The sequence below is a fragment of the Pleurotus ostreatus genome (genome assembly GCF_014466165.1).
Source record: "Pleurotus ostreatus strain PC9 chromosome Unknown scaffold_10, whole genome shotgun sequence".
Classification (NCBI taxonomy): domain Eukaryota; kingdom Fungi; phylum Basidiomycota; class Agaricomycetes; order Agaricales; family Pleurotaceae; genus Pleurotus; species Pleurotus ostreatus.
Window position 1 is genome coordinate 279,396 of NW_023503165.1, and position 27,998 is coordinate 307,393.

At 49.4% G+C, this 27,998-nt stretch overlaps 11 protein-coding genes across 11 annotated transcripts; 7 read left to right on the plus strand and 4 right to left on the minus strand.

Annotated features, from left to right (window-relative positions):
- Positions 1 to 1,717: 1,717 nt before the first annotated feature.
- Positions 1,718 to 2,494, plus strand: PC9H_001839 (uncharacterized protein; the record flags this gene model as incomplete). Its single annotated transcript, XM_036771485.1, has 1 exon — positions 1,718 to 2,494. One exon carries the CDS (start codon positions 1,718 to 1,720, stop codon positions 2,492 to 2,494), a length of 777 nt encoding a protein of 258 aa, XP_036626106.1.
- Positions 2,495 to 3,803: 1,309 nt separating this feature from the next.
- PC9H_001840 (uncharacterized protein) lies at positions 3,804 to 5,905 on the plus strand (the record flags this gene model as incomplete). The annotated part of the gene is made up of 2 exons (XM_036771486.1): positions 3,804 to 5,514; positions 5,571 to 5,905. 2 exons carry the CDS (start codon positions 3,804 to 3,806, stop codon positions 5,903 to 5,905), a joined length of 2,046 nt encoding a protein of 681 aa, XP_036626107.1.
- Positions 5,906 to 6,048: 143 nt separating this feature from the next.
- On the plus strand, positions 6,049 to 7,603 carry PC9H_001841 (uncharacterized protein; the record flags this gene model as incomplete). Its single annotated transcript, XM_036771487.1, has 6 exons — positions 6,049 to 6,269; positions 6,334 to 6,339; positions 6,397 to 6,445; positions 6,494 to 6,820; positions 6,998 to 7,260; positions 7,309 to 7,603. The coding sequence occupies 6 exons, from the start codon at positions 6,049 to 6,051 to the stop codon at positions 7,601 to 7,603; spliced, it is 1,161 nt and encodes a 386-aa protein (XP_036626108.1).
- Positions 7,604 to 8,438: 835 nt separating this feature from the next.
- On the minus strand, positions 8,439 to 9,801 carry PC9H_001842 (uncharacterized protein; the record flags this gene model as incomplete). The annotated part of the gene is made up of 9 exons (XM_036771488.1): positions 8,439 to 8,471; positions 8,534 to 8,541; positions 8,611 to 8,707; positions 8,770 to 8,834; positions 8,901 to 8,969; positions 9,031 to 9,100; positions 9,150 to 9,298; positions 9,364 to 9,454; positions 9,508 to 9,801. The coding sequence occupies 9 exons, from the start codon at positions 9,799 to 9,801 to the stop codon at positions 8,439 to 8,441; spliced, it is 876 nt and encodes a 291-aa protein (XP_036626109.1).
- Positions 9,802 to 10,989: 1,188 nt separating this feature from the next.
- On the plus strand, positions 10,990 to 12,343 carry PC9H_001843 (uncharacterized protein; the record flags this gene model as incomplete). The annotated part of the gene is made up of 6 exons (XM_036771489.1): positions 10,990 to 11,205; positions 11,272 to 11,418; positions 11,474 to 11,737; positions 11,804 to 12,047; positions 12,097 to 12,225; positions 12,282 to 12,343. The coding sequence occupies 6 exons, from the start codon at positions 10,990 to 10,992 to the stop codon at positions 12,341 to 12,343; spliced, it is 1,062 nt and encodes a 353-aa protein (XP_036626110.1).
- A 101-nt stretch (positions 12,344 to 12,444) lies between these two features.
- Positions 12,445 to 13,678, minus strand: PC9H_001844 (uncharacterized protein; the record flags this gene model as incomplete). Its single annotated transcript, XM_036771490.1, has 6 exons — positions 12,445 to 12,477; positions 12,534 to 12,541; positions 12,593 to 12,807; positions 13,107 to 13,251; positions 13,303 to 13,348; positions 13,409 to 13,678. The coding sequence occupies 6 exons, from the start codon at positions 13,676 to 13,678 to the stop codon at positions 12,445 to 12,447; spliced, it is 717 nt and encodes a 238-aa protein (XP_036626111.1).
- A 392-nt stretch (positions 13,679 to 14,070) lies between these two features.
- On the minus strand, positions 14,071 to 15,310 carry PC9H_001845 (uncharacterized protein; the record flags this gene model as incomplete). Its single annotated transcript, XM_036771491.1, has 9 exons — positions 14,071 to 14,103; positions 14,160 to 14,167; positions 14,227 to 14,323; positions 14,383 to 14,447; positions 14,498 to 14,566; positions 14,629 to 14,694; positions 14,750 to 14,890; positions 14,941 to 14,986; positions 15,041 to 15,310. 9 exons carry the CDS (start codon positions 15,308 to 15,310, stop codon positions 14,071 to 14,073), a joined length of 795 nt encoding a protein of 264 aa, XP_036626112.1.
- Positions 15,311 to 16,082: 772 nt separating this feature from the next.
- On the plus strand, positions 16,083 to 16,640 carry PC9H_001846 (uncharacterized protein; the record flags this gene model as incomplete). Its single annotated transcript, XM_036771492.1, has 1 exon — positions 16,083 to 16,640. The coding sequence occupies one exon, from the start codon at positions 16,083 to 16,085 to the stop codon at positions 16,638 to 16,640; it is 558 nt and encodes a 185-aa protein (XP_036626113.1).
- Positions 16,641 to 17,417: 777 nt separating this feature from the next.
- On the plus strand, positions 17,418 to 18,262 carry PC9H_001847 (uncharacterized protein; the record flags this gene model as incomplete). The annotated part of the gene is made up of 6 exons (XM_036771493.1): positions 17,418 to 17,539; positions 17,597 to 17,611; positions 17,667 to 17,833; positions 17,885 to 18,005; positions 18,059 to 18,150; positions 18,210 to 18,262. 6 exons carry the CDS (start codon positions 17,418 to 17,420, stop codon positions 18,260 to 18,262), a joined length of 570 nt encoding a protein of 189 aa, XP_036626114.1.
- A 172-nt stretch (positions 18,263 to 18,434) lies between these two features.
- Positions 18,435 to 19,715, minus strand: PC9H_001848 (uncharacterized protein; the record flags this gene model as incomplete). Its single annotated transcript, XM_036771494.1, has 1 exon — positions 18,435 to 19,715. The coding sequence occupies one exon, from the start codon at positions 19,713 to 19,715 to the stop codon at positions 18,435 to 18,437; it is 1,281 nt and encodes a 426-aa protein (XP_036626115.1).
- Positions 19,716 to 20,397: 682 nt separating this feature from the next.
- PC9H_001849 (uncharacterized protein) lies at positions 20,398 to 27,998 on the plus strand (the record flags this gene model as incomplete). Its single annotated transcript, XM_036771495.1, has 31 exons — positions 20,398 to 20,583; positions 20,635 to 20,874; positions 20,923 to 21,573; positions 21,624 to 21,837; positions 21,886 to 22,038; positions 22,092 to 22,510; positions 22,572 to 22,659; positions 22,712 to 22,824; positions 22,880 to 23,218; positions 23,273 to 23,436; positions 23,500 to 23,756; positions 23,813 to 24,075; positions 24,125 to 24,360; positions 24,414 to 24,545; positions 24,589 to 24,755; positions 24,806 to 24,928; positions 24,977 to 25,136; positions 25,185 to 25,241; positions 25,293 to 25,545; positions 25,596 to 25,668; positions 25,721 to 25,784; positions 25,834 to 26,017; positions 26,072 to 26,106; positions 26,162 to 26,248; positions 26,299 to 26,425; positions 26,477 to 26,600; positions 26,649 to 26,708; positions 26,762 to 26,902; positions 26,954 to 27,123; positions 27,181 to 27,552; positions 27,606 to 27,998. 31 exons carry the CDS (start codon positions 20,398 to 20,400, stop codon positions 27,996 to 27,998), a joined length of 6,045 nt encoding a protein of 2,014 aa, XP_036626116.1.

Sequence of the window (27,998 nt, forward strand, 5' to 3'; positions counted from 1 at the left end):
GCTACAATAAGCATGCCAACGGAGTTGTAGAAAGAGGACATTTCATCCTACGAGAAGCCATAGTCAAGAGCTGCAAGAAGACACCAACTGGAGAAGTCATCAACTGGCATAAACACCTGCACGCCGCCCTATTCGCTGACCGCGTAACTGTGAACTCTGTCACAGGATACTCACCGTATTACTTACTACACGGTGTACACCCCGTATTGCCTTTGGACTATGTCGAGGCAAGCTTTTTAGTAGTAGGATTCAGGAAAAATATGTCAAGCTCAGAGTTGCTGGCATTGCGCCTCAGGCAGCTAGAGAAACGAGAGGAAGACTTGGCAGCCGCTGCTGAGACACTTAGGAAAGCGAGATGTGCTTCACGGGACCAGTTTATGAAGCGGTACCACCACCGAATCCAAAAGGAATCCTACGAACCAGGAGAATTGGTTCTGGTCAGAAATACCAGACTCGAAGATCATTTAACAAGATTCAAGACTCGACCACGCTATCTAGGCCCTTACGAAGTAGTACGACGAACTCCTAATGGGACATATGTGATAAAGGAGCTGGATGGAGCAGTACATAGTGACCCTTATGCCGCCTTTCGGATCATTAAGTACCTTACCCGCAATGACCCCCTTTTGGAATTCCAAGAAGAACTGGATACAGACGAATTCCCAGGAGATGTGGACTCAGAGAATTTTTTTATGGACGAATCATTTGCAGAAGAAAACTAACTCTCAAACCATCACCATCAATCTGCTAAACCGCCTTTATCATCCTCTATGTCCATTACTTCAAACTTCCAAGAAATTCAGGAAAGGGAAACCATTACCCTACCACCTATCACATATCCTCCCCCAGCCTATTCCCCAACGCGACCCATACATATTCAGGACAGCTACTTGCCCACCATTCGATACGGCAATTTTGAACCCCCATCAATCCGAATTCGCACTGCTTACCATGAGCAGTTTGCGATTCTGCCAACCCACCATCAACATCGGATCACATATACTGAACAACCCATTTCAATTCATGCATGCCTGTCCACAGAGACACGCATTGGATGGGTAGCCCAAATCATTGGACGAAATGGTCGGGACTTTAAAATTTTAGTCCATTGGTATAATCGGCAGACAGGAGAGTTTGAAGCCGAAAGGTTCTTATGGGTGGACGTGTGGGACATTAAGGACGGATGGAAAACTTTATGGGGCGAATGGTTTCAATCTACTAGGTCCTATGTAGTCAACTGGATTGCTAGTAAATTTTAGTTGTAAACTACCATTCCACGTCTACACTTAATAGTTATTCCAAGTTATGAAATCTAATTCATGACGAAAGAACAAACTATAAGTTCCCCGCGACTCCAAGGAGTCCAGCCCGAAGTTACAACTAAACGGAACAAAAAGGAACGACCCAGTACTATGGTGGCCAAGGACTAAAATTAGGAAAACAGGTAGCGATTGAATTAAGCTTCATCAAGGGACTCGAAGTCTTCCGGAGTTAAAGAATACCAAAAAAGGTTTAAGATTGCCATGCCCAAAATTGGAACTGGACCCTTAAAAAATTCCAGGAACGAATGACCCTGCAATATGTTGAAGGTGTCGACACATAGGCAGTCTCTTTAGACAGAACACTCTGCTAGCAACGTTACGCTCGACAATCGTCACTATCATCATTGCTCACCAACCAATACCATAGTCGTCACTTGTCACCTATCGCCAACGTCATGTCTTCATCCTCAAACACCTCAGCCCCAGTCAATGTGCCTACCACGTCATGGGGACGCGAACTTGAGGAGGCTCTGGCTCAGCAGCCGGATATCATTATACCCCCCATATCCTTTTTCCTTCCCGCATTCCGACCCTTAGATTCGACACCAACGGTTGAAGTACCAGGCGCAATACCGAGCCTTATAGGCGATGTCTTAACAGACATTTTCCAGCATACCAACGAAATCGTCATCACCGCCCTCACACCATTCCTCCTCGCTGGTCACCCAGGAATTATCTTCCTGGATGGTGTACCTTCACCTGCCTTGAAGGAAGCCCTTGGTAGGGGATGCCGTCTGGAACGCAAGACGCTCGCCTTCTGCACGGAAATCCGCATATTCCACCCCCGCTCTGCTATTACAGTAATCGACGTCGAGGATATTCTTGATCCCTTTGAGGGACAACTCCTCGCCTCTCCCACTAACTCCTTGCTATCCTTGGATAGCATCGTCTTCGAGCCACGCCATTATGGCTTCGGTGCTGTGGTGGGATTTCACTCCCAGACGTCTGATGGTCACTTTATTAGGGTCATCATTCGGTTTAACCGTAGGCTGTATGATGAAGGGCTTCAAGTGGAACATAAGGTATTTGTTTCGTTCTGGTTTCATAAGGACCATGTCGCTTTGTTATCAGAAGATCGCCGCCTCCTGGATGAGGATAGTGCGCTTCTTGATCAGCCGGAAATTATCGTCGCCCCTTCCTCCATGCGTTATAAAGTCCATATTTTCGATTAAATACCCGTCACTTCATTTTTCTATTTTCTTTTCCTTATAATCCAATGTCCTTTCAATGACACATTTTTTTATAGCTACCTTTATCTTTGCAATTATTACTTCTCGTCTTTCGTTGGCTTTCTTTTTTTTTTATATACAAAAATCGAATAATCCATCATCGCTTCATACTGGAATGACTGAGGACAGTCAAATTCTAAGTTCCCCACGATTAATGTCATACCAGAACATAGGTTCGGTATAAAGACATTAGGAACTAGGATGAACCCCTGAACCCCTAGGAGCGAAGCCCCTAGGATATTATCCATTGTTGGGTTATTGTTCTATCTTTCCATTGACGTTCGTTCGTCATGGAAATTCACCATAGAAACCAATAGTTATGGATTCTATTGTTCTACATCTTCTATTGTTGATATGGAAACCACTTATAATGGTATCCATTGTCTCTCCATTATTCCACTGTATACCCTTATTTACTCTATTGTTCTAATAGGCCTTTGTTCTTAAAGACCATTGTCCTACCTCTATTATACTACTGTGTACTATTATTTGTCCTATTATTCCTGTAGGTCTTTGTTTCTTAAAGACCATTGTTCCCCGTATTTATTTGTATTTACCTCACTATTATTACCATTGTTCTTAGGTACAAATAGTTTAGGTATAAAAGGGAGCTAGTCTCTCTGCCAATAAATATACAAGTTATCACCCACATTCTAGTTCTTGAGTTTGGCTGTATCTGAAACGAGTAGGATACCAGCATTATCGTTTGTAGAGACCTGAAAAGTAAGTACAGTCTATTTCTTTTGCTAAGTCTGCACCGAAACGAGTAGGTGACAGTAACGCACTAACAGCTAAGTCTGCACTGAAAACGAGTAGGTGTCAGTAACGCTATTTTGACAGTTTGACTATCCCGAAACGAGTAGGGAAACCCTTTACAAGTCCAGATCTGAAACGAGTAGGATTCTGGCATACTAACTTCAGTTTATTAGCTACCTAGTTCATTCCATAGGTTTATTATATAGACCTATAACCCCGTATATACTTGCTACTTATCGTACAAGTAGATACACCACCACACCCCTATCTACTTAGGAGTAGTATTGTTGATTGACATACTATTTCTAATAACCGACCTCACCCTATCCATACCCTTCTGAGAGTATTTCCTCTATTCCAATAAATCCCGAAATCAACGAACAACCAGGTGCAACTCGACGCCGTAGTCCATGACCATCTGGGCACTAATTCATTAACCTGACTTAGTGTGACAACGTTAGCACAGATTTAGAGTAAGAAATATATATGCTCACCAATGATACACCAGGAAACCTTGCCAAAGGGCTCCTTTGTCGCACCAGTTATCCTTGCCTCTGATAAAACTCAGCTGTCCAATTTCGGTGGTGATAAATCTGCCTGGCCAGTCTACTTGTCAATCGGGAACTTGTCAAAAGAAATCCGCCGTCGCCCATCCTGCCATGGCACCGTTTTGATTGGTTACCTTCCGGTTGCGAAGCTCCAATGCTTTTCGAAGGCGGTGCGCTCACTGGAAATCTATCGCTTATTCCACAAGTGCATGTCGAAGCTGGTCGAACCGTTGATAGCTGCGGGAAATGATGGAGTGGAAATGATTTGCGCCGACACGTTCATTCGCAAGTTGCATCCCGTTCTCGCAGCATATGTAGCCGACTATCCCGAGCAGTGCCTCATTGCCTGCTGCAAGGAGAACCAGTGTCCTCGTTGTGTCGTACGTCCAGAGCATCGTGGCAAGCTGTTGAAAGCTGTACAAATCCGAGAGCCTGCGGCCACACTGCAAATATTGAAAGCGCACCGAAAGGACGAGTTCCCTCCCCCAGAATTTAATCAACATGGGCTACGTGCCGTGTACAAACCCTTCTGGCGACACCTTCCTCATTGCAACATCTTCACTGCCATCACGCCTGATATTTTGCATCAGCTTCACAAAGGCGTGTTTAAAGATCACCTTGTCAAATGGTGTAGTGATATTATAGGTGCGGATGAACTTGATGCTCGCTTCAAGGCCATGCCAGATGCACCTGCACTTCGTCACTTCAAGAAAGGCATATCCGGGATTTCGCAGTGGACTGGGAAGGAGCATAAAGAAATGCAGAAGGTATTCGTGGGAGTCATGGTTGGTGCTGTCAACAACGAAGTTCTCACTGTGGTACGGGCGCTCGTGGACTTCATCTACTACGCACAATTTCAATCACATACCACAACATCACTCCACGCATTGCAAGTCTCCCTCGAGTGTTTCCACAAGCACAAAGATATCTTCATTGAGCTCGGAATTCGGGACCATTTCAACATCCCCAAGCTCCATGCCATACAGCACTACATCGACGCCATCAAACAGCTTGGTAGTCTCGACGGCTATAACTGTGAATCACCCGAACGACTTCATATCGACTTTGCGAAAGAAGCTTACCGTGCTTCGAACCGACGGGATTTCCTGGAGCAAATGGCTGTTTGGCTTCAACGACGCGAAGCCATACACTTACGCTCCTCTTTCATTCAGTGGAAACATAACTGTATCCCTGCGCTAGTTACAAAACCTGCCGATGAATGGGATCCAACCCTCCCTATGAAACACGTTCAAAGCGCCGAAGATGAAGACGAACATGCACTCCCTCATACTCCTCCCACTCCTTCCGCTCCTACATCCTTCAAAATTGCGAAGGTTGCCCCTTTCTGCCGCACACTAGCCGAACTCGAGACCCTCCACGGTGCCATTGACTTCGCGCCTACACTTACAGCTTATCTTAGAAAGATAGACCCTACATCTCGCATTGAACCATCTTCCTATGACCGGTTCGATGTCTACAAGAAAATCACATTATATCAGGCTCAAAATCGGTTCCTCAATAGCGACACCTGGATGACTCAACTTCGTGCAACTTGCGCGCAACCTCGACAAGGACGCAAGAAGGCTATTCCACCACACTTTGATACAGCATTGGTGATAGAGGACATGGGGTCGTACAAAGCTAACAAGGACCTAATAGGTGCGTCTTGGCTCCATGTCCCACTCACCCATTTAACTTACAGTGTCGTGCTTTAGGTCAGGTCCAAGTGGCTCAAATACGGGTTATATTTACCCTACCCCCGCAGTTTGGCTCGCACCCGTTGCCGTTGGCATACGTTGAATGGTTCACACCATTGCGCCGCTTCGATCCCGTGGCTGGTATGTTCGTTATCCAACGGTCTACTCGCACCCATCGGCGAAAGTCCTCAGTGGTTTCCGTCGAGCATTTCGTTCGGGGCTGTCATCTGATGGGTAAATGCAACAAGAAGATAGACGTAGACTGGACCTCAGAGAACGTACTGGATGAGGCCCCCTCCTTTTATCTCAATTCACACATTGACATCGGGCTGTTTTCGCACATCAGACTGTAGTTGCTCCTTGTAGTCACTATTGTTGTGATTGCACAATATACATAAGATACTACATATGTTTTTCAACCATGATCAAGGGTCCCGGTATAATACTCAGTATCACCTGTACCTCGATGTACCGAAATGATGGTGGGCCCTGCGGAATGTCGGACGAGTCAGCCAATGGACCCTTGGCAGGGTGCTACGGCTCGGCGCGGTTTTTCCTGATGAGTATCGCCCTGCACGGTCTAAACGGTCACTCGTTTGAATCTTGGGAGTGCAAGGATACTCGATTCATATGGCTTCGAGATCATCTTCCAGAGCAAGCGCCAAACGCTCGTGTCATGGTGTACGGATATAACGCGAAGGTTGTCGGTGATGCAGTGTCAGCAGCGAGGCTGGGCAATTTTGCGGAGACGTTTCTTGAAAAATTATGACATATAAGGCAGAGGGATGTGAGTAAATCTGTGCTTGTGATTAACGTGATAGATTGACACTATGAAGCCATGTAGGCCACTAGTTCTCCTGGCTCACTCTATGGGTGGTTTGGTCATTAAAAAGGTGCTTGGATGCGTCCTTAATCCGTCGATTATGGCTGACATTCTTCAGGCACTCCTACTCGCTAGGGAGTTGGAGGCCGATGGGCAATACAAAGCAATCCTAAATTCTGTGAGGGGTGTGGTCTTCTTCGGCACTCCACATCGTGGTGGAAACGGGGTTGACGGCGCCAAGTTCGTTGCGAATTTTGTGCGAGCTTTCAACGTCGACGTCCGTTATGACCTTATCAGCTCACTACGGCCAGCGTCCACGGACCTGTTCGCTCTGGGCAACAGTTTCGGGCGGCTCCTAGCAGACAGGAACCATATCAAAATCGCAACCTTGTACGAGACCAAGAAAACGAGGATTGGATGGCCCGTGGTGGGGAAGAGAGTATGGGTACGTGACATTAGGCTCATTGACCACTACCGATCACTGAAAGTGTGAGTATATTGTTGACGAGCAGTCTGCCATTTGGGTGTTGCAGGGGAGCGCCGATTGTCAATCAACACCAACCATACGGACCTCATCAAATTTAGCCATGCTGCAGATACTTCATTAAGCTCAACTGTCCAGATTGTGGAAGAGTTTTGTTCCAATCAGTCATTTGGCATGACTTCTTCAACAACTACTCTAAACGGACCTGTTCCAGCGGCTCAGGGCCTATACAATCCCGCCAATGTTTCTCTAATATCAAGCGAAGATTCAGTGGTACATATAGGATCACCCAGCCTGGAAGGCTCGCTTATACAGGACACACCACTTCGTCGCCAATCAACCCGCACACCATCCTCTCCGATTCAACTAATGCCTCCAAGTGGAACATCCTTCTGGAGCGTGTAAGTTCTTTCCCGCTCTGCGCACTGCCAGCTTACTATGTCTCCCAGTGAAGATATCCCGCTTTTCTCTGGGTCGCGGATATACGACGAAGACAAGGCATATTGGATGGCGTTGGACTGGGCGTGCGAGTGTTATGTCTTCACCACCAACCAGACACCCGATTCGTACAATTTCGTTAACGGGGGCGGGGCATTCTACATTCCATTCAAACACAGAGGACAAATTAACTCGACACTCTACCCTTACTACCAGAACTTTAAGCTTCAGATTGGGACAACGTCCAGCGACACGACACCAATAACCCATATGCCTAGCTACAGTACGGAAAACTCCTCGAATTAATGGACAAGTAAGTATCCAATCTTCAATACGACTGCGGGAACCAACGAAGGTACTTGCCAGCCACCATCAGCTACAAACAGCCGATGCAGATGTTCAGAAAAAATGGCCAACAAATGTTCACCCACGTTGCAAGCTACAATGATACCTACCAGCTAGAGAAGATGAACCAGTACGGTGGAGTGATTGATGGGAAAGTGGGAGTTTGTTTAGATGCAAACCCCGGGTCCAGAGTAGGCATTAAGTTTTATCTTGCTTGATGATGTCGCTGACAGTCGTTTAAGTGGAGCAGCCCGCGAGAGATTCGCGGCTTATCAGTGTTCAGGCAAACTCAACCCAACCAGTGGCCTCTAACTTTTAGTGAGTTCTTCTGTCAGCTAGTAAATTATATGTTCACTGAGTGTTGTCCGTAAAAGCGTTCAGCGCTTTCGGCGTGAGTCCTAGGTACTGCTGTCAACTGCATTTGGGATGCTCATCCAGCACACAGATATTTGGCTCTTGGATCAGCACGGTAACTCAGGGTCAGGTTGTCAGCCGTAAATTCTAGCTTGAGTGTGCTGGTTTATAATGTGCACCTTCTATCTGAAGGAGCTCGTGGTATGAATGCCCCAGCGAAAAAATAGGGGCCTCCTGGCGATATTTACTTGCAACCGATTCCTCATTGAGACCTCGCCCGAGGCTCCCAGGAAGTACGGGATTGTGAGGGAGACTCTGAGTTAGGCATATCTTTGAATACCGAAGAGCGTTGCTTTTTTTCACTTTGCAGGTTTACTTTGCAGCAAGAGCTCATCTTCCGAGATCTACTTTATTCGTACCTTATGTTTAGTTCTTGGAAGGTTTAATCAAATAAACCACCCCCGTCAGCGATGATCTTGTAAACCCATGTCCGTCAGTACAGTTAGTACCCCGAGAGACGCTGGGAAAACCACTTACACTTTGGCCTATCATACGCATTATTAGTGTTGTGATCAATGCTTTCGGTACCGCCCACAATAGAGTAGAAAGCTTACCAGTGATGAAACTAGCATCCTTCGATACTATGAACGACACCAAGTTCGCGATATCAGTGGGTGTTAGGAGCTTTCCGAGTGCGGCACGGTTCTTCAGCTGTCGTATATTCATGGATAAGTCAGAGGGATCAACGGACGAATTGGTAGATATGAATGCACAGATTCGGTCCATTGACCAGGTTCCAACCCTTGTTTCTTAACGTTGTACGCATCAAATTTGCCGACTGCCAATGTCACAGTCAAGTTGACCGTCAAATAACAACAATTAACAAGGGGAGGAAGAAGCGCACGGAGTTCTGTGACGATGGAGCCGGGGGCGTAGGCATTCACCGTTATACCGTATTTTCCGTACTCCTGGGCTATTTGATACATTTCGGCCTTAAGTCCTCTTTGTGAAATGTTACTGATGTATTGATTCACCTGCACTCTGCGTTAGCCCCCTGACCGCGAACTTGGAACTGGAGTAGGCCGGTGAGTCTGGGAAGCCTTTCTTGCCAGCGATTGAGCAAGCCCCTGCGCCCCATACAGATATCACAAACGTATTCATAGCGATGCAATCGAAGATGTTCCTCACCAACTATTCGACCGCCCCGACCTTGCTTGATCATGGCATCCGCTGCATGTTTGTAGCAAAGGAACGTGCCGCGAACGTTGACAGCGTATAAAGCGTCCCAATCCTCGACCGAAGCTGTGGATATTAAGGACCATTTTATATCCCTCCGTGTTTATTCACTACATAGAAAACATACGTACTATCAGAAATGAGACCATTAAGAGCGAACCCTGCATTGGCTACCATCTGCACAATCAAATGATCAAACAAGTCAATCAGCGTGACAGATCCCTACGCCTACTATAGAGCAAGCTTTAGGGAACATTGGCGTGTTATAAACGCACCACATCGAGGCCTCCGAGCTCTCGCGCCGTCCTCGCTACTAGCTCCATTACATCGTCTTCCTTCGCCACGCTTCCTGGTACAAAGATAGCTCTCCGCTCCGAATTCGTCCCAGCCCCAGCCTTGATCTCGTTTACCAGCTCCTCAAGCGCAGGAGCTTTGGCGGGGATATCGTTTAGGGCGACATCAAAGCCGTCGGAAGCTAGACGAAGAGCGATGGCACGGCCAAGACCTTGCGCGGCACCGGTGATGATTGCCACACCTTTTGATTGCGAGGGTAGAGATAAGTCGGACATGGATGAAGGTGAAGAAGAGTGAAGAGCAGAAACTCACTTTATACACTACGCATGTGAGAGTTTAATATTTTAATTGTGGGGAGAAGCATCGAACATTGAATATTAAATATTGAGAGCGTGAGGGGGTACAGGGGCAAGATCTCACGCCACAGTTCCACCCTTTCAACCTGTTCCACGCTTTGACGCGACGCGACGCGAAACCATGGGCAAAGGACTTGGGCAATCCAAATTGAATTCCTAGGGAAACGGCAACCTGGGTACTACCACAGAATATAGTAGAAAACGGGTATATGGGACTCGCCAACCCCCTGAACGTCCTACGGCGGACACTTGGACGCTTTGAGCTAAGATTCTGCGGCGGCCTGGCAGCCATCTGTTCAAAGTTTCGGACGGATATATTGACGTGAGTACCGGATTCTTTTCAATTCATGTCTCCAACGAACAACGCTGTGTTCTCTAGGCTTCGAGAGATCGGGTCATTTTTTAAGTATGTGTCAAATTCTATGGGCTAAAGTCAAGAACGCTTCGCCGCTTGGGCGCCCAGAGACCTGTCTCCATGCTTGTTATGAGGGCTCACCAAGGCATCTGATAATTTGTTCTAGCCCTATCGGACTCTTGTGAGTAACAGCGCTGTTCTCAAGGTGATCATCATTCTCAGCGGAGGTACGTTTAGGCATCGCTTGTTGCTGTTTTCTGAAATAGCGTTATCCTAATCCTTTCACTGGTCGCCCTCCAAGGCACCAACTACATTGCGCTCGTTTCTGAGCCTACTTGACTGGAAGCTGCCCACAACCGTCGGCTACTGGGCGGTTGTTCATCAACTCCAATATTACAATGGTAGATAGCTTCTATCGCCGAGCAAGTCCACGAGTCCACGCCAGACATAGTGCGGCGAATACGAGAAAAGTAGAAAGCGGGCCTGATCGCTTAACATTACACTATCGCTTAGAGCTCTTTATTGGTCTGTGGGGGCCCTATCCGCTGTTTCGATATCGCTTCATTTTTGTTGATCTTCCATAGGTGCCCAATGTGTACGACGAAAGTCGCGGTTGTATTTCCATCACAAACCATTTTACTTTCGCGCTATATAACCTTCCGCGCAAGAACAGTGAAAGTCATCCCCCTTCACTCTCTTCTCTCAAAGCCACTGTTCCCTCGAACACTCTGAACACATCTCGCTCCCTACAAATGTCCCCCGCTCTCGATTACTTCTCAAAGACCTCTTCAGCCGCGGATCCCGCCCCTGCGCCAGCTGTGGAGGATGTCCTTCCCAAGTCAACCCATACGGATGCTTCTGGGAACTACTACAATCCGTGCCTGGACCCCAAGAACTACCTCGAAGGCCCTCTATCTGATAACCCCGCTACCCGCCTCCGTCAGATGCTTGCGCGCCCTGGGATCGTGGTACGTACTATATAATTCAAGGAACTGTGTGCAAAGTCCCTAATATTGAGCCTTCTTCCCCATTAGGTCGCACCAGGCATCTGCGATGGAATCAGTGCGAGATGCGCACTTGAGGCTGGGTTCAACTGCCTCTACCAATCCGGAGCAGCGACCACTGCTTCCCGGATGGGGCAGCCCGATCTCGCCATCGCGACGCTTAACGATTTCGTAGGCGTGAGTACCTCGCCGTCCCTTTACGCGTGATGTTGCTAATAATCAATATTCTCAGTCCGCACAGATGGTCTGCAGTCTCGACCCCACATGTCCAGTCATTGCAGATGCCGACACTGGATTCGGCGGGCCTGCTATGGTAGCCAGAACCGTGACCCAATACGCTAGGTGCGGTGTGGCGGGTCTGCATATCGAGGATCAGGTGCAAACCAAGCGATGTGGTCATCTTCTCGGCAAACAAGTTGTCTCGAGGGAAGAGTTCATTACGCGCATCCGCGCCGCTGTCATCGCCCGGGACTCGATCCCCGGCGGATCTGATTTCGTGAGTAATTTTAGATTTTCATAACGGCCCTTGGATGTATGTTGACCAGAGTCTTGGACGGCGTAGGTGATTATTGGTCGTACGGATTCGGCCCAAGTCCTAGGAATGGAGGAGGCTGTTGAGCGGTTGAAGCTTGCGGCAGCCGCTGGCGCGGATGTGTGCTTCATCGAAGGGGTTAAGTCCAAGGACCTCCTCGAAAAGACCGTCGCCGCATTAGCACCCAAGCCGGTCCTCGTTAACGTCATCTCTGGTGGACTCACGCCCCCGTTCACCTACAAAGAAGCCGAGGAGATGGGTGCCAAGATCATTAGTGCGTCCATGTTTGACTTTCCTACCCTAGTAGCTGACTCGTTGTATAGTCTTCTCGCTTGTATCTTGTGTAGCCATGGTACATGCTTGCCGTGCGGCCATGCAGTCTCTCAAGAAGACTGGTACTGACTTTGTGTCCGCGCAAGGTATGGATCCGAAGGCATTCTTCAAAGTCATGGGTAAGCAACAGTTCACGATTCTTTTAGTCTCGCAAAAAGTAACCCGATTTCGGAAGGGCTGGACCCGGTCATTGAAATGGACGCAAAGGCCGGCGGTTCTGCATTCTCAGTGGTATAATTTGCATTGCCAACAGCCAACTTTCGATATAGAATATTTATACCCCAAGAATATGTATCTTGATCACAAAGTTATAGATGTTTACGTTTGTGACGAAGCAATTAATCGAATATCCCTCCGCCGTCGACGATGATCTGCACATGCACATGTTACTCATCAGTTGCTCGGAGCGTTGACTGGAGGCACTCACACTTTGACCTGGTGCCACGCGATTAGTCCCATCTATTTGAATGAAAAAACACGACGCACCTGTGATGAAATGGGCATCTTTCGAGACGAGATACGACACCAAGCTAGCGATTTCGGTGGGTGTTCCATTTTTACCGACGGCTACCGTGCTTTTCAACTGTCCCCACCATACAGTCACCTTCGTGAGTTGCTTCATTATACGTAAGAATAAACGCACCGTTTCGGTCCACTCGCCGGGTTTCAAGCCCTTCTTGGTAGCTTGATATCCGTCGAACCTGCCAACTGAGGGTAGAGGGCGGTCAGGTCATCGGAAGGGACAGTGATTCCACTCACGGAACTGAGTCTCAATGTGGCCGGGAGCGTAAGCATTTACTGTAATCCCAAATTTCCCATACTCCTGCGCTGAAACAAAGATTGTATTGGCCTGACTTATCCATCATAGGTGGAGTGGGATCAACGTACCTGCACTCTGCGTCAAACCACGAACGGCAAACTTCGTACTGCTATAACACGCTGCTTCCGCAATACCTGCGAAGTGCCATTAGTACATGTTATGGTAAAAGGTTGATCATACTCGCCTTTCTTCCCAGCGATTGAGCAGGCGCCGAGGATTCTACCACCCCTTCCCTGTTTGATCATGGCATCGGCAGCATGCTTGTAACATAGGAACGTTCCGCGAACGTTGACGGCAAATAGCCGATCCCATTCGTCCGTCGTTGCTGAACAGCCTTCAGCACAAGTAGCCTAACGTGGTGTTTGAACGGACGCACTCTCGGCAATTGGCTTGTTAACGGCGATCCCAGCATTTGCAATCATCTAGCCAGCCACCCTTCGTTAATTTCTTGGCTTGAAATTGAATCCCACCGCAAGACGTACCACATCAAGTCCCCCTAGCTCCTGCACTGCTTTATCAACGATTCCCTTGACGTCGCCGTCGTTGGATACATCACCCGGAACGGCAATGGCCCTCCGTGGGGTTGAACTTGTTATTTCGCTGATTAATTGCTCGAGTGCCGACTTCTTTGCTGGAATATCATTGATCGCAACGTCGAACCCGTCCGATACGAGGCGGAGGGCGATGCCTCGCCCAATGCCTTCGGCTGCACCTGTAATTATCGCGACGCCTTTGAAAGATGGTTCGGACATGTGGGGGATTATCTTCACATCCCAGAAGTAAGCCAATATATGTCGGTGTAATGTGGGTAAGTTAGAACTTAGTATAGCTCGTCGTATGTCAGCGCTGCGCGCAAGTCTACCAGGGGTCAGGGGGTTATTATATTTAGTCGAGCTTCTCAGGCTAGGTGACCCGAGTAGCGTGAGCTTCGTTATTGGTGATGGTGTATCACAATTCAGCATTGTGCGTTGTCATTGTCGAAGGGACAGGAGTTTCCAGGATTGTAGCTTGCTATAAATCTTCTAGACTGACCTCGAAGCAAGTTGAGCTCTGACTATGGTTGTTAATTTTATTGTATTGGATACATATATTTTGATCAAACATGTTTTGTCCTTGATGAATATTCGAGTTCATCGTGAGTCGCTTAATCAAAGAGCCCTCCGCCATCGACGAGGATCTATACATTCCATTCAGGGACTCGCAGCTTGCAATACATGAAACGGGTAGGCTCACACTTTGACCTGGCACAACAACATCGTTGGATTCAAATACACGGAGACGAGTGACTCAGGAGACGTACCGGTGATGAAATGGGCGTCTTTGGAGACGAGATACGAAACCAAGCTTGCGACTTCGGTGGGCGATCCGTTCTTTCCGAGAGCTACGCCACCTTTTAGCTACAATGCGTCGCAATAAGGCCTCAATGTGTTTATAAAGTAGAGATCGATCAGCTCACGGCTTCGGTCCATTCTCCAGGCTTCAAGCCACTTTTGCTGGCGTGGTATCCATCAAATTTCCCCACTGAAATATAAAATGGTATCAATGCGGTTACAATCTATGATATTACTCACGGAATTGCGTCTCAATAGCGCCAGGCGCATAGGCGTTGACGGTGATACCATACTTCCCGTACTCTTGCGCTATATTTTCCGGGACGTCAGCTCCATTGAACAAATCATTTGCTAGAGGTACCCATCCGTACCTGCACTCTGAGTCAACCCACGGATTGCGAACTTGGTACTGCTGTAACATGCTGCTTCCGGGATACCTACGCGCTAGCGTCAGTGTCGCAATGTTTGATCGAGTCGAGTGGCAACGCGTACCTTTCTTTCCGGCGATCGAACATGCACCGATTATCCGACCACCTCTGCCTTGCTTGACCATGATCTCTGCAGCATGCTTGTAGCACAGGAATGTCCCGCGCACATTGACGGAAAAGAGCCGATCCCATTCATCAACCGTTGCTATGTAGTCCATCTTCAGCGTAGTCTCGGTGAATTCTCAACCTACGTACTATCAGCGATTGGCTTGTTGACGGCGATACCGGCATTAGCAATCATCTAACCATCACTCAGTTAAATCTAACATCTGAGCTGAACACACTGAAGGCGTACCACATCCAGTCCTCCAAGCTCTTGCACCACTTTCTCAACAATGCCTTTCACATCACTTTCGATCGAAACATCTCCGGGGACAGATATAGCTCTCCGGGAAGAGTTTGTTCTGATTTCGTTGGCCACGCGTTCGAGCGCGTCTATCTTGGCGGGAATATCGTTGATCGCAACGTCGAATCCGTCGGATACCAGTCGTAGGGCGATGCCCCGTCCGATGCCCTCGGCAGCACCTGTAATTATTGCGACTCCTTTGTAAGACGGGTCAGACATGTTGGGCTCTTTAGCATTCTATGCCAGAACCTTCTACTTATAAATATCGGCGTGATGTGGGTGGTGAGAATGTCAGCCTATGTCAGCACGAGTCCTCCAGGGGTTCAGGAGCTCTGGTCACGCTCACAATCCCACGCTCCTCCTCAGAGGGATTGACGAACGAAGGAAGCAACGAACAAGCCATCGATATTGGTCGATATTGGTGCGTAGCTTAATAGGAGCTTTGTATAACATCGATGTACCCGTGAGGTCTATGTTTTGGATTAGACGCTATCCGAAATCATTTTTTCTCTTCCGTGGCCAGAATGGCACAGTCTAGCCAATTCTTTGGTTCGATATAGCTTTCATCTGGACTTTGGTGACGGGTGAAGGCTTCGTACCTTTTCTTGGGCACTCAGCCTTTCCGTCTTCGCATTTTTCTTGTGCTCTGCATTCTATGGAATCTCGCAGTAAATCAACGAAATTCATTTTATGGCTGAGGCAATTTAGCCTTGGAATCTTCCGGAAACATGGGAATCACCACATCAACGGTTGCAGAGTGAACAACTTATCTTGAAACTTCGTTTGGGAGGATTATCCCGCGTTAATTCGGTACGTCTTTTCATAACCACGCTTTTTTCGTTTACGACATGCTGATGTTCGTTCATGGATGGCTGCCTGGTCTGATATCTGCAGCCTGCAAGGTACCGCCTCAATCTATAACCTCGCCCCGCAGAATACTGCGAGCATCATGTCCAACTCAAATGCTTTTAACGACACCGACGAACCACCAATGGCGACACATTCGACCCTTCATCCAAGCAGCAGTCTAGAGCCAGGACGTCTTTACGCCTTGTTGACATATCGCGGAGACCTTGCATCTTGGAACTGGGCTTTCTTTGTCCCTGATCCCGCCCAATCACCAATTGGCTCGGGCGGGACTGTGTTCCATGTCAAAAGCGATGTTAATAATGCGAATCGCTGGGTGTTCGAGACAGCGAGCAAGGATATCGTGGGGTCGCCGTTGACTGTTGCGATTGTCCGGCTGGGGGATCTGGAGAGTCTAGGGGCTTATCATGAAGTGGTCGGGATGGATGGATTGCTCTCGATGTTCAAGACGGTGGAGATCCCGAAGGTCGATGATGGCCGGGTCATAGATCGGCATGGTGCTGAATTCAGTTCTCGTACGTGGTTCCTCGATGCCATCTGCATTCTCCACGACTGCGGGGTGATTACTTGTAACGATGTCTGGCTGCTGGAGAGGGAGTTGAGGAGGTGCGCTTTCACAGCGATGGACGGGTATCTTCAGAGTAAAGGGTGGACTGTCTACCACGCCGAGCGTTGTTCATGACACTACGGGGAGCTCACCCGACTTTCGCCTCCATCACGGACTTCACGACGCATCGACGCTCCATCCCCGTACCATCCCTTCTGATAATACCTGGAAAGCGGTTTCTCTGGGGTTGAGGTATCGCTGCATACCCAAGTGTATAGATTTTTACTGGTTCAATTGGATTCCCCAAGGGCATGAATATTACTGCTGTATAGTGATTAATCTTGCTGGTACAGTCGAGCAATCTCTGTATTTCTTATATCACAGTGCACCGATAACTGATCGTTTAGTGAATCGGATTTCCACATGGGTCGCGCCACCTAGGCTGCGGCAGCTTGAACCAGTGACCGTTTCGCTGGGCTCTGTTGGGCGTGGTGAGAATCATGGACAGAGGGTACTCGCGATCTACCACTGGGATCTAGTCACCAATCTGCCCTTCAAGCTTCAAACTTCAACCACAGCCAGCGAACATACGACAATCTCCGAGACCGAGAGCAAGCATAGAAAGCTGGTACCCCAATCCTGCGAATCCATCTAAGCCAAGGTCCGTCGTCCACATGATACCGTATGACGGAGTCATGCGCGTGTTTCGACACGACGCGGGCATGAATGGCCTTTGCTCGCCTTTGCTTCTCGTTTCGCGTCTGGATCCTCAGTGACAAGAACGGACCTAAAATGTCCCAATGCAGATAGGACAATCACTACAAAAGGATGGGTGCCATTGAGGTGGAAGTCCTACCAGTGGCAGACACACGAGTCGCCACTAGTTCATCTTAGCGTCTCATTACCAACGACATGCGGGCCGCTTTGATTCTCTCCTTCGTTGCATCGGTCGTCGTGGCTATCCCCAATGCCTTAGAGGCAAGGGCACCCAGCCCCGACAACACCGTGTATGTCACCGATGCCAACAAGTTCTGGTGAGTGCTCCCCCTTTTCCTCGCTGTGCGTCGCCTGCTAACATGAGTTATTTCTAGTATGATCGTGCCACGGTCTGTACCAATCAGAGTTACTTTGAGCATGCAGCTGACGTCTGATGCGTTACAGGGAGCCTCATACGAACATTGGTGACAGCGAGCGACCAGGGGGGATGAAGACTTACTGCTCGCCAGCTGGTCGCTATGATGCTAGCCAGGGCACTCTTCCCGGTAATTTCTGGAGAAACGTCGAATTCAAAACCGGGCGGGGACCCAATGGCGGACGATACGCTCAGCGTACGTCATCCCTACCTTCTGGTAAACTCTTGAATGCTAACAAATGGACAGTGACTGGGTGCATCAACGCCGGTGCGCTCGATCGTCTGAATCCGAGTGACGGTGGTGGCCAATACGACTCCAGCGGTGGGGACGGCGGCCAAGGTAATCCGCGAGGGAGCAAGTGCCTTGGGCGAGTTCATTCTTTGTCACTGATACTGAACGCCCGGGCTGAACGCATCTTAGGTACAAGCATTATGTTGAACTCGTCGAGCCATCTGATTCGCGTGCGTGTATCAAATGTTGCGATGACTACAACGATTGCCCCTTAGACAAAGGCAGGTCGCATCCTGGCTACGCCGGGAAGGATGGTTTTCTGATACAAACCATATTATAGATACCTCTGGGTGCCCCGCAGTTATCAAGGGCAACTATTTCGGCTGCCGATAAACATGCACTTGGCATCCATACAACACTTCATTACGCTGTTTACGTACAGCAAGGAGGGTGAACACGATATCTTTGCGCTTCTACAGACCATCTTTGAACTCATGGATGATTTCGAACGAACGGGTTGAGTATTGGATGAACTAGATTATTTCCAAAGTATAAATGTACCTTCTCAAGGGACCGCCTCGACTCGGACCGCTTCTCCCGACTTCAAATCCTCAGGCAGTACTACGGCCTTGAGGAAAGACTCTATCACCTTCTTATCTCCAGCACCCGCATCCCACGCAAACAAGGCTTTCTGCACTGTCGAGTCTGCATTCTCTTTGATCTTCACAACAAAAGGTCCCCTCTCCTTGCCTGACCGGGGTCCCGGAATATCGTATCCAGCACTGCGTAACGTTTCCCTCGCTCGAAGTAACTCGCGTTCCTTCTCTTCAAAGAGTTTATAGACGCGTGCGTCTAAAGCTGCCAGTGCAGCCAGCCACGCTTCTCCCCCGAAATCATCTGCTGCTCCCGCCCGGGATTCAGCGTTTGCGAGTCTGACTGCCTCCAGCTTCGGCTTGACCACATTTGCCCAATCCAGGGATGGGATGGCTGCCCTCGCGCGAATGTAATCTTCTACGATGATCCGCGGGGAGTACCTATCGAACGCGCATATCGCAAGGTAGGCCTCGAACTTGACTTTAATCCTCTGAGGCCGTCGGTCATCCTTTGTCCTGTAGTATTTGACAACAAACCCTTCCTCGTTTGCTAGGTTCAGCGCCTTCAATTCCTTCATATTCAATGCCGTTCCGTGCTCCACTCGCTGGACTCGAGGTCGGGGGAACGGGAAAATCGACCAATCGAAATCCCATGGAGGTTCGGAACCGTCTTTGCCAATGATCGACAGAAGCACAAGCTTGTTTTCTGTATACTTTATGGCCAAAGGCAATCGGGGGTATACAAGCTCGAAGACGTATGCCTTTTCCTTGTCGAGAAGGCTCGTGGCACCGGGGTACAGGTCGCGTAGCACCTCCTCCGCTGCGCTCACGTGGGGTCCGGAGAACTGGGCCTTGCTAGCCATCCTCCATTGCCCTGCATACCAAAACAGGCTGATAATACTTCCATCCACCTTCTCCTCTACAACGGATGTGTATTCATCTCCCGTCGGCTTGTACGCCGGTCGTTCATGAAAGTTGAAGAACTTGGAGAAAGAACGAGAAACGATATTCCCCGTTGTGCGCTCCGTTATGAGGGCTCGGGCAGCTTGGACGAGCGGGTCGCCTATGTGCCACCGGGTTGCTTTGTCGGTATAATTGTGAATTCGGAGGGGGAGGTCTGGGTGCTCGTTGGTCCTGATGAGCGCGAAGGGTGGGCCCTTGTGGGGAGGCCTTGGTTTGATTTCCTCGTAGTCCGCAAGGGTGGCAGGGGAAATACGAAGCGAAGTCAACGGGTTGTCTTCTGAAGTAGACATTTGGTGAGGTGATTTGAGGTGAGTAGGGATTTGGGGAGTCGGTTCTTATACTGCTGATCACAGCCAGTCAACGAGTCATCATTTCCCAGACCCACCATGCAGTGCTGAAGGTGACTCGACTTCTCGTTGACAATGGTTTCATTTTACTACGATCATGGGCGCTCCGAGTCTTTGAGCACAGGATTTTCCGTGACAGAAGACAAACTCCGCCATTGAGAAGCGACCAACTGCTCTACATCGCCATTTCATGATGTTCTCTATGGCTGAGCCAACGAAATGTCTACTATGTATCGACGTGGCGACGTCGAAGTTCAGAACAATCCTTGGCAAAAGCCAGAATCCCATCTGATACGATGATATCTTGTCGAGAAAGTGGAGCTTCGTTGCGAATCGAAGTCTTCCTTGTCGAATGGCTGAGGACTGTGGGGACTAAATCTGAATATATATATATCTGAAATGCTCACGGCCGAACGTACTAGCACGCCTTCATGAGTGTTATTTATAGCATGCTGGAATTTTGCCACACAAAGAGATTAGGATTAGGAGTGTCTATTAAGGGGCTTCAGGGGCGTATCATGTGATTCTGCCCCCGCTGTAACTGCTGGAACTACTTGAATACCATTTACATACGCGTGGCCATCAGTGTCGAGACAAGGTTATTTCTACTGGGGAATGCCTGATTATGTTTAGAACTCTTCTCACTCCACTACGCTCTCGCTTTGAGCCATCCCCGGCGGTACTACCATCAGAGGAAGGGAACGACGACGACGTTTCTCCGGAGGACTTTGCGCGCGATGTTTTGATACAGCTCATGCGGAACTCTATAGAGAGCTTAAAGCTGGCGGAGAACGAGGCGGCTCAAGTTCAGGTGCGTGATTTGCTTTGCACTTTGCCCCTCTTTGCCCCAATTACCCGGAAGTCACTTGCAGAGATACACGGCATCATGCTGCAGAACTCGTGCACAAAGGATGTCTTCCGAGAACTCGATGGGTTCTTGTTCTTGATAAAGACGCTCTCGACAACCCAGCTCCAGAGTAACGGACCTGTCGTGGAACCAGAGGACCAACTTGTGGAACGTGCAATTCAAACGGCCCGCCTGGTGTTTGCCATTCTGAGGGATGCCATGCAAGACCACCCTGGAAATACGTCCTATTTCCGAGTGAGTGTGAAAGACTATCACCTTCGCAACTCTCTTAGATATGCCCAGACTAGCGTTGGGTTTGATTCGCTTGCGCAGTCACTGAGCAGCCTCGTCTCCAACGGGAAAACGCGCCCAGACGTGCTAGGACTCGTGCTCTCGCTGCTCCTACAGGATGCATCGTTCTCGGAGTCATTCCTCAAACTTGCACCATCTGATGACGGGCAACTTGATATCCAAGTTGCAGAGGTATGTAGTAGGATAGGTCCAATACGCCACCCTGGTGCGGTCAATATTTTATGGGATACCCTACCGCGCATTCCCGTGGAGGACCACTCTTCTCGAATGGTGTTCTTCAAGGTCTTTGAGCAACTCTGCCGGTTCAGCCACCGCAATCAAGCAGTTCTCAGCGCAAGTGGTATAATCAAGCCGCTGCTGGGCTATTACTATGGCAGCCGAACAGGGATCTCTGCGAGGGAGCGGCAGGTCGTGTCGAAGCTGCTGAAGAAGCTGCTTGACATGGGTGCGACAACTCCTGAAGCACGATTTATATTTCAAAGGGCAGTGAAAGGGGATGATTCGTTGGATGTGGACATTCTAGAGCCGATACGGTCAGGCATGAAATCGCGGTGGCCTGAACACTTCTCGATGGAATCTACCTCTTCCATCTGTCTCTCGGGAGTCAATACAAAGGCACTGGCGTCGGGATGCAGCATTATGGTTCGTCGTTAAGCGTTCGCCGGTGCCAACGTCTGAACCAATCAATGCAGATGTGGGTATGGATAGAATCACTGCCAGCTACAGCATATCCGCTCGTTCGCCTCCGCCCGTCTTTGGGGCTCTATCTACGCCCTGATGGCAAGTTCGAATCACAGTTGGGCATATTGTCGACGCCATGGGTGGTGGACTCAGCTCCTATCACCAAGTCCAGGTGGACCCATTTTGTCGTCACGTATCACTCACAAAGATCACACTGCTCCTTAAGTTAGTGAACGGCTCCCTTTCTCTGATATATCTAACGATCGATGGTAGAATTCTTCATTGATGGTGCTCTAATTGACACTTTGAAGTTGATCCAACCTCTCGCGCTCGAGGGGGTGCAAGCTTTCGAGATAGGAAGCGTTGAAAATCACACCGGAATGTCGTGGTGCATGGCCTCGACATATTTAGTTGGAGGTTCCATAGGTACAATTCAGCGAGCGCCCACTTTATCATCCCCATTGACATCTCACGCGCAGCCGATGAACACCCTCGACTCATCCACCATTTGGGCCCACGCTACACCGGAAACCTGCAAGACTCGGATCTGGTCAAGTTCCTCACGTACGAGGCTTCGACGTCACTGACGATGTTCATGTCCAACGTCGCTTCGAAGGCAGGCGCTTCTTCCGAGCAACTCTCGCTGCTGAAAGCCATAAAAGATGGGCTTGCCTTGCCGGAGTCGTCTATACTGTTGTCGTTGTCTGCGGGAAGTGTGCCGCAGTCTGGCTTCATAGGTACGTTGGAGGTTCCGCGCCACGGGGACGACGGGCATCAGAAGCTGCAGGAGTTGTCGGTCAACGGCGATGTCTATGTCGTAAAGGCGGCGTGCTTGGATGAGGCCCTCTGGCGTCTGGGCGGTGCGCCTGTTGCGATGCGGCTAGTGCAACTTGCTAAGGTAGCTAATCTTCATTTTCCCGAGTTACAAGGGCTCCGCGCTGACATTTTACGACTTGTAGTCTCCACATGAACTATCCAGGTCACTCGGTATACTCGTAGACGGCTTGCGGAATAGCTGGAAAAACTCGGAGAACATGGAGCGCATGCGTGAGCTAAGCGTTTGATCTCCGCGGTGTTAGTATACTGACACGGTTTGAAGGGGGCTACGAGATTCTCGCGGACATCCTACGCCAGAAGAGCCAGTTTATCAATATGACGAGTTTTGAGACGCTTTTCGAATTTCTTGGAGTCAACTTCAAGACACCCGAGTTAGTCCCTCTCGCCGTCTCGTGCAATATCGCCGGCGCTGACTTTGCTTCAAAGTCAGTCAACGGTAGTAAATCCCATAGCCTATCGCGCGATCGCGCTGGACTTCGAGCTGTGGTCGCGGACCAAGGACGAGATACAACGGGAGTACTTCGCGCACTTCACTACACTTCTTCAGACCAGCCGTTACAGGAGGTTCAACAGCAAACAGCGCTTTGTCAAAATGGGGCTTGTCAGGAAGCTTCTATTCGCCGTCCAGACGGATTGGTATTGTCGCGACGACTTGCCGCACCTCATAGACGCGCTCAGAGTCGTAGCCGAGGCTAACTTCACCAAGGATGAGGCGATCAAGCCAATCGTTTCGTATTTGGCTGCGAATTTGCACGAAGGTGCGTTCACGGTCACCACCGTTGCTAGCCGAGCTAGACGTCGTTTGCTAGACCCAATTGGTCAGCCCGACTCGCCATCTTCCCCCTTGTCGATTGTATCCCGCCTTGACCAAACCGGTGGACGCGAAAAGGCAGAGCACGTCTTCGCTGCCCTGTTGTCCATCCTCTCTTCGCCGACATCCTACACGCGATTCGCGGTTTCCCTGCCCCATACGCGGATACCTCTGCTGTTGCTTGGGGATCGCCCGTCCCCATTCATCGCCACGCGGGTGCTAGCGCTGATCAGTATGAGTCTACAAGCCTCGCCGACATTTAGCCGGAAGTTTGAGCTCATAAGCGGGTGGAATGTGTTGAAAGCCGTCCTCCCCAGGGCGTGGGATCGCAACGTCAACGAAGCAGCCTTTGGGATCCTTCTCGGCCGGGGGAGTACAAACGCAAATGCTGGTGGTAACGTAGTAGTGTGTCCCCAGATAGTCCCTGCTATTCTATGCGCTCTGAAAGAAGGACTGGAGTCAATGTCAAAGGCATTAGAGATGGCAGCGGATCAGGGTAAGGCGCTGCTTGTTATCTTCAATACCTCGATCTCTAACGCGAGAAACTCTCAGCCCCGCCCTCTTCCTCAGAATCGGTCATCGAGTTACTGATAGAAGAACTCATGAATCTGCATGCCTCTAGTTCCACGTTTCGGCAGATTTTCAAATCACAGCAGACGACGCAGCTGTTCGTTGACGCGTACAAGGCGTATGTATCCAGGATAACTGCCCTGCCTGCCTTGAATAGCAAGACAACCAGCACGGTTGAGAAACTGAACCATCTAGGTTTGGCGTTTGCTCTGGACAACTCGGTTGCTGGCAGTCAGAAACGCCAGGTACGAGGGATGCCATGACGTACCGTCATGCCTTTCTCATTCGGCGCAGATCTTAGATACGATGCAAATGGCTGAGGCGTCCATAAATCCGGATGCGGAGAGGACGGCGATTGACCCAAGCCTTGTGGCTGACGTGCGATCTGTGCGCCAGAGGATTGCGTCAGCGCGACTCAGCATGCAAGTTGGAGAACGCACGATCATGAAGACTGTGGCAAGGATGCAAGAATGGCGGAAGACCATCCAGACTTCTGAGCGCAAGAGACTTCGGAAGGATGTCCTTGACCTGTAGGCAACCATGCGTTCGGTATGATGTTCCAGCATCAACTCTTCTGTTATAGACGCGAGCATCGACGGCAGATATCTCGACTGGGCGACTGGGCACTCCTTCTAGAGTCCGAACGCGGCCTCTGGCCTCATTGTGATGATCGCCTTTGGCGTCTCGACGAAACGGAGGGGCCACAACGTATTAGGTAAACTGCATATCTACATCCATGACAGTGTAACTGATTTAAGCAGGAAGAAGATGGAACCCCAGGACGACAAGACTTGGAGTTCTCGGTTAGAGAGTTATGATCACCTAAGAGACGTCACCATGCCAGAATCAGAGACTTCGTCTCAAATACAAGTTGAAGTACCTCCTTGGGCCGAGTCGTATGAAATCTCCGCAACCGAGATGGAGGGTTTGTCGTTCGTGTTCTCCCCGCAACTCCGGCTACTAACATGCACGAAGATCGACAGCTCGCAGAAGATATAGCAGATGATAAACATAGAAGAGTTCGGCATGAACTAGAGCCTGGCGATGTCATCGAGGCAGTTGCTACTGTTGCCCGAATCGCTGGGGTTGATTCATCCCGTATGTGTCCCCACATCCGTCCATTATTGGGCTAAGCAGGATATCTAGCCGGTCTTCTCATAATCGGGAAAACACATGTGTATATGTTAGACGGGGTCGTTGAGAACGATGACGGGGAGGTCATTGACGCACATGATGCCCCGCGACATCTCTTCTCTGTTCCAGGAAGTATAGTCGAACTTGATGGACCTCAGCGTGCTCAACGGTGGTGAGCCACATCTAGCATCCTCTGCAAATACTTCTGAGGAGATATTAGGTCGCACGACCAAATCGCTTCGTTCAGCGACAAAACTTTTCTCTTCAGAGATGTTGCGTATGTTTGACCTTGCGTTACTTTTCAAGCACAACTCACATCCTTGTTTAGACTTGAAATCTACTTCAAGGACAGCCGATCGTTGCTGGTGGTGTTTCTGCATAAGGAACGTCGCTCTGACACGTATCATCGACTTTCGACTATCATTAGTCGGACTACGCTAGAGGTTTCTACTCCCGGCATAGGGTCAGCACTTCTGAAGTCGCCATTACTAGGCCGTGTTAGTTCGCGGGTCTTGTCTGGCCTGAAGATTGACGAGATTTCGACTGCACAGAGGAAGTGGCAAGCTAGGGAAATTAGTAATGTATTGTCACATAATTATATACAATGGATAGCGCTAACACTCTCCCTCAGTTTACTTACCTCAGCATCCTCAATCAACTCTCTGGCCGAACACCAAGCGATGCCACTCAATACCCTGTCTTCCGTAGGGTCCAGCCCCTTTCAAAGTTCAGTGCGTTGACATTGACACTGCCTAGCTTGGGTTTTACAGGATTATACATCTACGTCGTTAAACTTGAACTCGCCTGAAGTCTATCGAGAGTATGTATCTTCTCGAAAGCCTGCACGCTCGCCTTAACTTCCAACGTAGTTTAACTAAGCCGATGGGGGCCCTGACACCGGCACGCTGCGAAGCTGCTGCCGCTAGATATTCTAATCTTGAGAGCGTGGACGAAAAGCCCTTCCACTACGGAACTCACTTCAGTTCATCGATGATTGTTTGCCACTTCTTGATTCGCATGGCTCCTTTCACCAACATGTTCAAGACGCTGCAGGTTAGTCTAGTAGTTCACTCGTCATTATATCTGTTTTTCTGACTTTCTCTTTAGGGCGGAGATTGGGATTTGCCCGACCGTTTGTTCAGGTGCGCCTTCACTTTGTCGTCGAGATGTACCAGTTCGAGCCTATTTTAAATATAGCGACATCGGGCGTGCATACGAGTCCGCCGCGCGCGACGTTCGAGGCGATGTTAGGGAGCTCATACCAGAATTCTACACCTGCCCCGAGTGTGTTCTCCCACCCCTGCCGCGCTCTTGAACTGACAGATTCCTTGCAGATTTCTTGAGAATTCAGCGAACCTTGACTTCGGCATCCAGCAGGGCACCGGCGAGAGAATCCACGACGTCAAGCTTCCGCCTTGGGCCAAGCGGGATCCGTTGTTATTTATTATCCTAAGTCGCCGAGTCAGTCGCGCACGTACTAACTTTCCTTGAATAAGCTGATCTCCCTGCTAGGCTCTGGAAAGTGACCAAGTTAGCGAGAACTTACCTGCTTGGATCGACCTTATTTGGGGTTGCAAACAAAGGGATCCAGATGCACTGAATGTTTTCCATCCTTTGAGTTATGAAGGCTCTATAGGTAGGATTTCGTATTCGATAAGGAGAAGACATATTCATTTGTTACCAGACCTCGAAAGTATAACGGATGAGCTTGAAAGAGAAGCCACAGTCGGCATCATTCACAATTGTGCGTGCTATAACCTTTATTCCAAAGATGACACTAAATAACTTTCCATCCAGTCGGGCAAACTCCAAGAAAGCTTTTCACAATTCCTCATCCTCCTCGGTATCATCATGGCCTCTCGACGTTGCCACTTGGTACGCTGCATGGAATTGAAGAAGACCCGTTCCTCCTTTCTCAAGCGAACCGTTGTTTCAGAGGTACGTTTCTTGTTGGTTGGACGTTGACCACAATCTCACGATAGGGGTCAGACCTAGGGTCCGCTGTGCCCGTTCGTGAGCTTGTTCTCGACAACATTGGGGAGCGTGTTTTGCCTTATCCCGAAGGCGTTCTATCCTTCCCCCATCATCCACATGAGCAAATAGAGTGGGGACCAAGCCGCACAACTGGTGGAGCTCTCCGTGCCGTTGTCGATCATAAAGTGAGCTTCTTCCCTTCTTTTGCAACGAGGGACTCAGCGTGAACTTTCCCGTCTTAGGTCACACAGGTTATAGAAGGTGCTTACTGTACATGCGCCTCTTTCGCAGATGCGAACTGCCTCGTCACTGGATCAAGTGATTACACGGTACGCTTGTGGAAAATCACTCGAGGAGCGCAAATAAAGACGACTACGCCTGCAATCAATGGAAGGGAACGCAATCTGCAGATCACATTGTCCCACATCATGAGAATTCATACAGAAGAAGTGATTTGTGTCACAGCGTCCAGATCCTGGTCAGCGGTTCTCAGTGGTTCCAAGGATGGTTCGGCAGTCCTATGGGATCTTAACAGAGGAATGTATGTACGAACTATCTGGCACGGACACTCTGAAGAAGATTCGGTTCATCTCGTTGCCATCAATGAGAGCACCGTGAGTGCATCGTGCGCGAAAGAAAGGGAATCAAAGTACTAACCATTGAGCAGGGCTACGTCGCAACTTGTTCTCGCCTCCGACTCTGCCTCCACACCATCAACGGCCGTCCGATGGCGACGCTTGATCTGACACGTTTATCGTCGTACTCAAGGCTTGTCCCGACCATCACCTCGATGGCATTCCACGAACGCGAGTACTCCCATCTCGGAATTCTGGCTATAGGTAGCTCTGATGGTGCTATTTCTTTGCTGACCTGGACGGCGGATGGAACACCCGTAGGGGAGAAGGCGCAATGGGAATTCTTGACAATCCGGACGATGAAGGTGCGCATGTCGGGCAAGGCGAATCGGTTACCAGCGGTGACGGCGCTCAAGTTCGTGGGCGAAAGTCTGGCACACGGTGAGGAAACGGGCAAGTCTTTCATGTGGAGCTTGCCCGACTAG